The 10,736-nt window shown below is 52.5% G+C and overlaps 1 protein-coding gene across 1 annotated transcript; it reads right to left on the reverse strand.

Annotated features, from left to right (window-relative positions):
- Nucleotides 1-1,552: 1,552 nt before the first annotated feature.
- On the reverse strand, nucleotides 1,553-10,643 carry ASF1B (anti-silencing function 1B histone chaperone). The gene is made up of 4 exons (XM_019427469.2): nucleotides 10,186-10,643; nucleotides 5,865-5,980; nucleotides 3,132-3,308; nucleotides 1,553-2,747 (listed from the first exon to the last, which is right to left on the reverse strand). Exons 1-4 carry the CDS (start codon nucleotides 10,292-10,294, stop codon nucleotides 2,541-2,543), a joined length of 609 nt encoding a protein of 202 aa, XP_019283014.1. The 5' UTR covers nucleotides 10,295-10,643; the 3' UTR covers nucleotides 1,553-2,540.
- Nucleotides 10,644-10,736: the final 93 nt, after the last annotated feature.

Consider the following 10,736-nt stretch of genomic DNA (forward strand, 5'->3'; position numbering starts at 1 on the left):
GCGGGCCGGCGCATCTGATTGGCTAAGGTTCCCGACAGGGCCCTTGGCCAGCCCACCGAGGCCGCCAATTGGCGGAGGCGAGCCGTCCGGCCAACCCCCCGCAGAACGTTCAGTGTCAATCCCGGGGTGAGAGGGCGGGGCGGAGATGCAGCCTACTGCCCGGGCTGGCCGGGCGGGGCGGCAGAGGCTGGCGGGCAGCCGCGCCGCGCTCGAGGCCCAGGAGGCGGTCCAGGCGAGCGCCCGCCTGGCCTCGTACGCGCCGCAGTCCCCCGCCTCCGCTCAGTGCGGCAGCGGCCGCCGGCCAGCCGAGGTTGGCGCCAGGGCCTCCCCCCACCCTCCCGGCGCAGCCTCTGTCCACCTGCCAGCGGGGGAGGGGTGCGGCGGGCGCCTCGGGTCAGAGGTCGCCGGGCCGCAGGCAGTCGTCATTCATAAGGCCTGGCGCAGGATATCAGGGTCCAGGCCGAGGAGCCTCCAGCCACAGCCAGATCTTCAGGAGGATGCTGGGCCCCGGGAACAGGGGATGGTTGGAAGGGGGCTCTGTGTCTATCCCTTTGCTGGGCATCTACCCTGGGCTTGTGCGCGTCAGTAGTAAGAGCTGGCACTCATTAAATAAATTACTTTTCACCACACTCCTCTCACGGAGGTACTATTAGCATCACTCCCATTTTACAGATGAGGAGTCTGGGGCATAGCCAGGCTCAGGATTCCTCTTATCCCAGAGCAATAAAGATGACCATTTTTCTGGGTGCCCTTTTAAAACACACAGCCTGAGGTCAGTTTCTCTCTGCCACACTACAGACATTTGGGGCAGGGTCATACTTTGTTGGGGAAGGGGGCTGTCTTGCGCACTGAAGGTTTAAAGGCATCCTGTCTCTATCCACTGGATGCCAGTAGAAGCCCCCCTACCCCCCGCAACCATCTCCAGACATTGTTAAATTTCCCCCCACTTGAGAAACACTACAGAAGACCCAAACAGAAGATGCCAAGAGGGGAGGGGGGCTGGATGAGCCAGCTATCTTGACTCAGAGGGCTAGCTAGTCTCAGGTCTACGAGCCAATTTGCTGTCCTGCCTATAGGCTTCTACAACCTGCACCCTATCCAGTAGCTGTCTGCACCCATGTTCCTAGGTCCACCAGTTTCTGGGAGGTAAGTGTCTGGGCACTTCTGTGAATTATGGGGAAACGGCTCACCAGCCAGACCAGTCTACCCTGGGCTGTGGGGTTACAAAGTAAAGTAAAATTTAGTATGTTGCTGTGTGTGTCCTTGGAGCATGATGTTAACTTCTTCCTGTGGGTCAAGGTCAAAGTCTAAAAACTCACTGGTTATGCTCTATCCGGAACAGCTGGGTTGCTTAACTTTTGACAAAGAAAAATCCCTCCCTGAACCTCAGTCTGGAGTACAATTAGGTAACCATTTAAGACTAGGGTAAGAAGCTAAGCAAGGGAACACAGGACAGTCAACCCACTGTCTGGGGCAAGAGCCCCCTCAGCACGTCACGAGGAGAGATGGACAAGAGATGGTCAGCCCACCTAAGACAAAAGCAGAAACAGTCTAGATGAAGTGCTTTTTATTTTTAGACCAACCAAACATGTTTAATATAAAAACCTTTTAATATACAAACTGCAATCACAACAGCATCCACGTAGCAGCGAGAGGGCCGGGTGTGGCAGGGGCAGCATGGCAGGAGGAGAGGTTTCCAGAGTCCCTACTGTTTCCTGTGCCTGTAGTCTTGTCTGTGGCCTGAGAGCATGAGGTCTTTGCAGAGGGGCCCGATGCCGACACCGAGATGGACAGAGCACAGCGGACTCCTCCAACATGCCATCCTCCCACTGTGACAGCCTCCAGGGAAAGCCAGATCCAGTTAGGAGATGACAGGAAGGTGGCTGTGACTGAGAGTTGGACCATCATTCCTCAGCATCCTGCTGAGCACAGCTTTGGGAACAGAGGTTTTCCAGAGGCTGTTGGATTGAAAAGACCTAAAAACTGTCCTGGAAGGACAGAAATTATGTCCAAGTCCACCTTCTAACCAAGATTTCTTGCCTGTGACTCCAAAAAGCTGGGTGGATCTGCTCAGATGTTTGGGAAGGGACAGGAATGACAGCCTTTGTCTCAATAGTGCTGGAGCCTTGCCAGACATTGACCAAGAAAGTCTCAAGGCAGGGCAGGGAGGTCTGTGGGAAGAATTTTGGGTCAGTGGTATTCACAGGACCATGGTGGCACAAAGGCCTGCAGGCGGAATTTATAGTGTGTGTGGAAAGGAGAAAAGACACAAGTCACAAAGAACTAAAAACTGAAGTACCCGCTTCTTACAGGCCTGGGCAGTAGAGGTAAGATGATCCTTCTGGGTCAGGGTTGGGAGAGACCTGAGGCCCGCTCCTTCCTCAGAGCCATGTCTGCCTAGCCTTGGTGTATCTGATGGCCCCAGAGTCCTCCAGATGGCCTCCATGGGACTGTCTGGGAGGCCCACCTGTCCCCTCCAGATGCTCTAGGAGACTGGCCACAATCCCAGCTGGGCCCAGGTTGGGCCCGGATCCCTGCAGCTAGATGCAGTCCATGGAATTCTCGGGGAGGAGGCCAGGAATGCAGCCAGGGAGACCCAAGCCCTTGATGGGAGCACAGCTGAGGGGGAGGCCATAGCCCAGGGCAGGGTCCTGGTTCTCTACGGCTTCTAGACTGTCCGTGTTGTTGTCCCAGTTGATGTGGAAGCGGGTCACGCGGGGGTTCGAGGCCAAGATGTTCCTCTGGAGCTGGGGCAGAAAGAGGAATGTCAACCCTTGTCGGCATGCCCTCTCATTACTCCCGCAGAGCCGGGGCCCCCCCAAAGCCCTGCCCCAAAGTTAGGAAGAACAGATCTCACTTATTCCATCTCCATCAACAACTACATGTAGAACTCCAGGGAGCGCCTGTGTACCATGACTTAGGGCTGGGACCTATCTAATCTTGATTCTGCGAGGGGTGCTTCTGAGAAACAAAAGACCTTTCTCTCTCCAGTTCTAGTCTGGAGCTGCAAGATCTGAGGATGGCTTGAAAACCTTCAGAAGTGACCTTGGCTCCCAGTTCCAATGAGTCAACTCCCCCAGGTGCAAAGGAGCCAGCCTGTCTGAAGCAGGAAGTGCAGAGACAAGCCCCACCTGAGAGAAGTCTGGCTTCAGGGGTGGGTTCTCCCGCAGCTCGGGATTGGGGTATTCGTTGTTGACATAGTAGCCCACACGGATGAACTCCTGTCCGTGGTACGTGCAGGTGATGAGGACCACGGTCACACCCACGGCATCGGTCTCGGGGATGAGGGATGGGTTGGGGGCGTCCGCCTAGAGGAAACACATCCTGGGCCTTAGTACTGATTGCACAGCCACACCTCAACCAGGAATACAATGATTTTCAAGCAACACATATTTTACTGAGCCAAAGTATGGTCTCTGCCAACGGGAGTTTTTAATCGAGTGGGGAAGACAGAATCAATCCTGCAAATGCCTGTAAAATGCTCAGTGTGACAAGTGCCACAAAGAAGGAAGTGGTGCTGAGGAGTGTAGTCAGCAGGGGGGAGGGCAGCATAAGATAAGGCTGAACAGGTGGGCAGGTTGGTACCAGGCCACCCAGGGTCTTTTGGACCAGTTAAAGGCTCAGGAAAGACCAAGAATGTTTAGCAGGAGATAAGGGGTCTGTGAAGAAGACTGGCAGGGGTGCCTGGGTGGCTCAGCTGGCTAAGGGTCTGACTTGAGCTCAGGCCATGATCTCATGGTTCCTGAGTTCGAGCCCTGTGTCGGGCCCCTTCCCTGCTTATGCTCGCTCTTACAGAAATTAAAAATTAAAAAAATTTTTTTTTTCAAAATTGAGTCAACTCTCAGGGCGCCTGGTGGCTCAGTCTGTTAGTTGGTTAGGCGTCCAACCTCGGCTCAGGTCATGATCTCAGTCCATGGGTTTGAGCCCTGCGTAGGGCTGTGCTGACAGCTCAGAGCCTAGAGCCTGCTTCGGATTCTGTGTCTCTGCCTCTGCCCCTCCCCTGCTTGTGCTGTCTCTCTCTCTCAAAAATAAACATTAAAAAAAAAAAAAAAAAAAGGAGTGGCAGTGTGGGACACTGTGACAGGAGGACGGCCGGCTGCTGTTAGAGCAGGGATACTGGGCAGGAGGTTACAGTAGTCATCCTGGAGCAGGGACAAACTTAAACCAGGAAGTAGAGGACAGACGTGGACAGATTTGGGGTGTGTTGTTATGGACAGGAGCAGCTGTGTAACGGGTGCAAAATGAAACCAATATAACCAAATGAAACATGGGGTCCCTTGTTCACAAGTTAGTAAGTTTCAGCCAGCGACAGCAGAACATTGTGCCGGGTGCAAGGCCCTTGTGGCTGCACAGGCCGAATGCTCGGGACGCCAGCCCTGCTTGTGGAGTGGAGTAGGCGGGCTCACTGGGGCCTGGATACAGGTGGATGAGGTAACACCTCCTAACAGCACGAAATGGAGTTGCTTGGACTGGCGTGGGAGGAGCAGAGGGGGAGGTAGGTGAGGATTTGAGTAAAGCCTCTCAAACTTCAGGGAGCGTTAAGAATTGCCCTGTACCTGTGCTCCTGCAGCCCCTGTGGCACTGGATTAGAGTCATGTAGCAGCTATAGTGAATCTTCATTTGTGAATTCGCCTTCTTGCTAATTAGTAGTAGTTACCTGTAACCTCAAAATTGGGGTGTTTTCGTGGTCATTTGAAGACATGCACAGAGTGGGGAAAAATCTTGAGTTGTCTGATGTACGTGTTCCCAGGGGAGGTCATCACCTCACCTCATCTCAGCACATATTGTAAATGAGCATCCTTTTTGTGGTCTTTTTAATGCCACGTTTCTCACATTTTGGTGCTTTTTGTTGGTGATTTTGCAGTTTAAAATGGCCACCAGAGGTGCCTGGGTGGCTCAGTTGGTTGAGCGTCCAACTTCGGCTCAGATTATGATCTCATGGTTCGTGAGTTCAAGCCCCGCGTCGGCTCACTGCTGCCAGTGTGAGGCCTGCTTTGGATCCTCTGTCCCCCTCCTTCTCCGCCTCTCCCCCACCCATGTGCGTGCGTGTCTCTCTCTCTCTCTCTCTCAAAAATAAACAAACATTAAAAAAAAAAAAGGCCACCGGGGCGCCTGGGTGGCAGTTGGTTAAGTGTCCGACTTTGGCTCAGGTCATGATCTCACGGTTAGTGAGTTTGAGCCCCACGTCAGGCTCTGTGCTGACAGTGTGGAGCCGTGGAGTGTGGAGCCTGCTGCTTCAGATTCTGTGTCTCCCTCTCTCTCTGCCCCTCCCCCCTCTCACTGTCACTGTCTCTGTCTCAAAAATAAACATTAAAAAAAAAAAAAAGGCCACCAAGCATAGTGCTTACTACTGTCTAGGGTCCCTAAGGGCAAGAAGGTGACGATGTGCCTTATGGAGAAAATACGTGTGTTAGATAAGCTTTTTTCAGGCATGAGTTACAGTGCTGTTGGCCAGGAGGTCAATGGGAATGAACCAACAATAATACTAAATAAAGGGTCTTTAAACAAACACACATAAAACAAGCTTACGTGTTTACTGGTTGACAGAAATAGGACTTGTAGGAACCTAATCCGTATTTCTTGCAGGGGCAATGGTTCGGTATTCGTTAATTCAGCATTTACAGCGACCTTCTGGAACATAACTCCCGTGAATAAGGAGAATCGACTGTGAATCAGTGGCTCATGGTGACAACGATGACACAGAGGTGGAGGAAAGGGAAACGTGTGAAGTACTTCTGAGAGGTCACACAGTTCTTGAAAGCAAGAGCCAGAATTCTGAACCTGAACCACTGAACCACACCGTGTGCTTTTGGACAGAAGAGGAGAATTCTAGGTGCCAAAGCCTCAGGCCTTGTCTCTCTTACCTGAAAGATGAACATGTGTCTCCCTGCTGGAACAGGCCCAACCAGCACGGAGTCTAGGATTTGATCAAACTCCTCACTCTCCGCTGAGCCAACATAAATGATCTTCCACTCTAGGTCTGTAAGGATATGAGGTGTTAGGGACTCGAAATAGCTGGGGAGCACGAAGGCAGGGGAAGGGTCTTCTCTCGAGTTTTGGACAGATCCTTAATATACTGGAAGAGTTTTATTCTCAAGAACACCTGGCATCTCCTGGGCACTAAGTGCTGGGCACCACTGTCCTGTACACTGGAAGGGGCACGAGCCTCTAATTCTAGGGGGGGAATTTCTCCTGTGAGCCTAGCTTTGCCAAGCGACCTCGACTCTGCACCTCTGGGGGAACTCGGGGATCTCAGAGCCTGAGGGTGAACCGTATGGCAGAGGTTGAATTAGGCACCACGTGACAGAGGCGTGCTGAGGAGGGAACAGCAGGGAATTGGGCCATTTCAGGGCTCTGCCCACTGGGTGCTGGGATAGGAAGCAGCATCCTCTTTCACACACAGGGACCGGTGCCACCGAACTGAATAGATCCCTCGACAACTGGGGCATGGCAGCAGATTCCAATCCAGCAGGAGAGCCAGACAGCAGGAGGGGGAAGACGAGGCCACTGGGGGAGCCAGCCAGTCCCCAGGTCTTCCAGATCAGGCACCAACTCATGCCGGCTCTTAGACCCTTGGGTGACAGTGACTCAGTCAACAAATGTGGCACCAAAAGATGATCCTCCGAACCCCAACTCTTTCATCCCATCCAGTGGGGGGGATCTCATCCCTGAGTATGTTCTAGCAAGGTGAAAGGAAAAGTGCTTAAGGAGAGACCCGGCCCATCAAGTGCCGGAAATCCCTGGTCACCGCTGCCTCTTGCAGGAGGTCCAAGTGTATCAGGGGCAAGGTCACGCTAGTACACGGAGGCTTGGCAGGAGACCTGAAACTTATTTTGGGTTCTTTGAAATTACACAACCCACAGCTCCAGCAGCCAGGGGCGGGGCGGGGCGGGGGGGAAGTTTCACAGGAAGTAAACTGTTGTTGAAGTTGCCCTGTTTCTTGGTCCAGTGTCCCACAAGAGCATCCAACTTTGGAAACACAGCTATGCGGGGCCCCAACTACGGAGGTTTGACACCTGAGCCCCGAGCTCTTCCTTGATACACTGACTTTCTGTCGCTTTGCAGTTTTACCCAGGCCCTCTACTCAGGAAAAAGGAGCCTGAAGGAGAGCAGGCCCCGCGTAGGCCACAGGCATTTGATGTCCAACACCACTGGCAAAACCTAAATGGCGACCGGAGTGGGTGCTGACCGGAAGAGAAAGCATGCTGTGCTGGCAGCCAGGCAAACGGGCCGCAACGGCTCCCTCAATGCGGGCCGTTAAGAAATCAGAGAATTTACAGAAGGCCATAGTGAAATATTGACTCAAGGGTTAGAGGAGCTGCTGAAGTCATCCATGGAAGATAGCAGATGATTGAGATAAAGGCCTACAGATTGGATCAGCTTAAACTTGCCAGAGTGTTTTAAACAGAAGCATTCCTAAGTGGCTTCATTTTGGAATATAACCATTCTTTAGAATTAGATGTGGGATATCAATCACCAATACAGCACAAACTCATTCCTCTGGACTACAGGACTCAATTGTACCTATGAAACATGGTGCACCTAACTTTTTAGGCAACTTCAAGGGTAACTTGACAATATTCAATTTTGTCTTCACGCTCTAACTTTGCAACCGAACACCTGACAACATGCTCCTCCACTATATATAAAAACAAAACCAAAACCAACAACCTGATTAAAGCCATGCAAAAAACTATCGTTAGTTGAACTAGCTGGAGAATGTTTCCTGTCTTAAAACACAACACAACACAACACAGAAACCGCCCATGTAGGAGGCTTTTTTCTGTTTACCACTTTGCCGTTTTTCATAATCATATAGACGAACCCTGGTCTGACCACGGTGACAGCTGTGGGTCAGAACATCTGCTTCCATGACTTATTCAAACAGCAGCTGTTGAATTTCTCCATGAAACAGAGGAAAAACACACGAAATGTATTAAACGTGGACCTATGCCTTGGACGCATCTATTTCCAGTTGCTGAGGAGAGAAAAGAACCAAAGGGGCCCAGAGCCCTTGGGAAACACGGTCAGCCAGTGACTGGGGGTTGGGTCTTTTGTCAGGTCTTCAGTTGCCAGTGTCAAGGTGACAGGACCGAGATTTCTCCAGAATCGGAGAGACTCCTAAAGCCAGGCCCCCTCCATCTGTTTGGGAGTCAGGAAACGGATTCTCTCTGCTCCATGGGAAGAAGTCCGGGAAGAGGCAGAGAGCAAGTTGGCAGGTCAGAGTCATGGATAGCCCTAGGGACAGAACCAGAGTCTGGATTTTCAGGCCAGAGTTTGCTTTCCAACTTGAATTTCTCTGAGCAAAAGCTTTATTGTCTGGGTGTAATTAGTAATAGCACTCTCCTCATTCTCTTTTGAGAGTGTCCTGGTGTGGAAATAAATTCTACGCTCAGTTCTATTCATGTTCCATTTCTAAAATGAGGGATGCATTCTTTCTTTCTGGGTTATAGTAAAAGCGGAGAACTCTGGACTCAGGACTCAGAGACAAACTCTAGTGTCAATACTTCTACAGACCGGCTGTGTGACCTTGGAGAAGTCATCTCATTTCTATTAAAAAACGACCAGCGGTGGACTTGTGCCTTTCCTGCTCTGAGTCTATAAACAGATTAGTAAAGTAACAGGGCAGGGGTTTTCCTAGGAATAAAACTGCTAGATAATGACAATGCAACCATTTTTAAATGCAAGGAGCGCAAACAGGCTGTTTGAAACCCGATCTCCTGCCTTCTGGGAACTGTGAATCCCTTAACCTATTAGCTCCTTACATCTCCTCCTGGCTTTAAAATTAAATCTTATTCCACAGTGTCATTCTACACTTTAATTATTTATTTACACCCTGCCTTGTTCCAGAAAGGATTTAACTGGGCTTATTCTATAGTTAGTCACAAGTAGATTCCTTAATTTAAAAAGGAGAAGAACCTCGGAGAGATGGATCCATCGGCCCGGCCCAAAAGCACACAGATCTCAAACCATATCTGCCCCAAGCTAATCCAAGTGGCTGGCTTTTCCCACAAACCACCCACCTACCGCCGAGAGGTGCTAGTTAGCACACCATGGCCTCACAGATCTCCACCTCCTCAGCGGCTGTTTCTTCTCCTTTAACCACCAAGTGGAGAATTGGTCTAATGGAGTACTTCCTTCCTGAAAGTGGTGCCAAGAGTCCCTGGGCAACCGTACATTTTAGATTTTTATAGACCTTTACTTGAAAGGTCTTTCATTCTTTGTGGCTTCCGTCTTCTCATCTGTGAGATGAGAGCCATGTCCACCTTTATAACACACAGATGAATAAGTACGTCTGTGAAAGCACCCTGGAAAAGATGCACAAAAAGTTCTGACCTCTCAGCCGGTTGTTTGAAGCCAGATAGCGTCATGGCTCAGCCTGGCCCACCCAACCCCCCCGAGACTAGGTCAGACCATCAAAAGTGTTGGAAGAAGCGCCCGAGGAGATCAGCTGGAACCTGGTGGGCAGACAGTGGGAGCCCGCTAAGGCTTGCCTGGCTACGCCACCCCTCCAATAGGAGTGTTTATCAAAGCAGGCAGAGAGGAGGGAGGGACCGAAGCTGGGGAGACCAAGTTATCTTGCAAGACTGGAGCTGGAAACCTGCCCTGCCTCCCCAGGTGGGTCTCAAGAGTGGAAAACTGGGGCCTAGCTAAGGAGGTGGGAAGTCAGGTTCTAGGATGTGTGCTTCGGGGTAGAAAACAATCAGAACGGGGTGGGGGTGGGGTTGTTTTAAATATCAGCAGGCTAGGGAGGGGACTGGGAGACAAGTGGGGAGATAGGGGCGAATTAGGTCTTGCCACGGGGCAAAGGGATTTCACAGGGAGAAAGGGTGATAGAGGGGCTCCGTTGCGGAAAAAGGGAGGGAGTTTGGGGAAGATAGGGTGACTGAAGGTCTCTGCAGGTTAAAGAGCGGAGACTGAGGTCTCTATAGAGAAAATAGGTGCCCAGCAGGAGCTCCACAGGAAAAAAGAGGGGGGTGATGAGGTCTCCACAGGGATAACTGGAGTGACCCCGGGCAGGGGGTTGGGTTGGCCATGGGGTGTCAGGGGTAGTCTCTACAAGGAGGCTGGGGCTGAAGCGGAGGGAAAGAGGGAGATCAGGGTTGGAAGGGAGATCAGTTGTTTCACGGGGGAGGTCGGGGTCCGCCGGGGGGAGGGGGAATCTCCACACAGGCCCAGCCTCACCGTCCGCCAGGGCCTCACTGCACTCGAAGCTGATCTCGAACCGGAAGGGGCTGTGGAAAGGGCTCGGATTCTCCAGCACCGCCACGTTCAGCACAGAAACCTTGGCCATCGCCTTGCCGGGCTGCGGCAGAGGCCACAGCTGGGGCCGAGCCCGCGCCGAAGTCCTCTGTGGTCAGCCGGGTAGCGTTACCTAGAACCGCTCCCGCCTCTTCTGTCCGCGGACTGAAGTGCGTATTTGGTCCGCGCGCCTCCTTCAAATAGCCGGCCCCACCCTCCGGCCAATCACCGTCAACGCTTTCCGGCAGCGCGAGCACACCCTCAGCCAACCCTGGAGCGCGGGGTCGGCGCGCGCCGAGCCTCCGCGGACCAATCCGTGGAGCTCCCTCTCCGGGATGCGCGAGGGAGGCGGAACCATTTCTTGGCTTCTTCGGGTGTCCACCGGGAGCCAATCCCCAGCGTCTCCGACTTGGGTGTCTAGGGAGGGGGTGGGCGGAATCACAGAGCGGGGCTCCTATCGGCCAATCCCGAAGGTTCCCGCACCGGCGTGGCCC

This window comes from Panthera pardus, unplaced genomic scaffold, assembly GCF_024362965.1.
Source record: "Panthera pardus isolate Hobbes unplaced genomic scaffold, ASM2436296v1 HiC_scaffold_8, whole genome shotgun sequence".
NCBI lineage: Eukaryota > Metazoa > Chordata > Mammalia > Carnivora > Felidae > Panthera > Panthera pardus.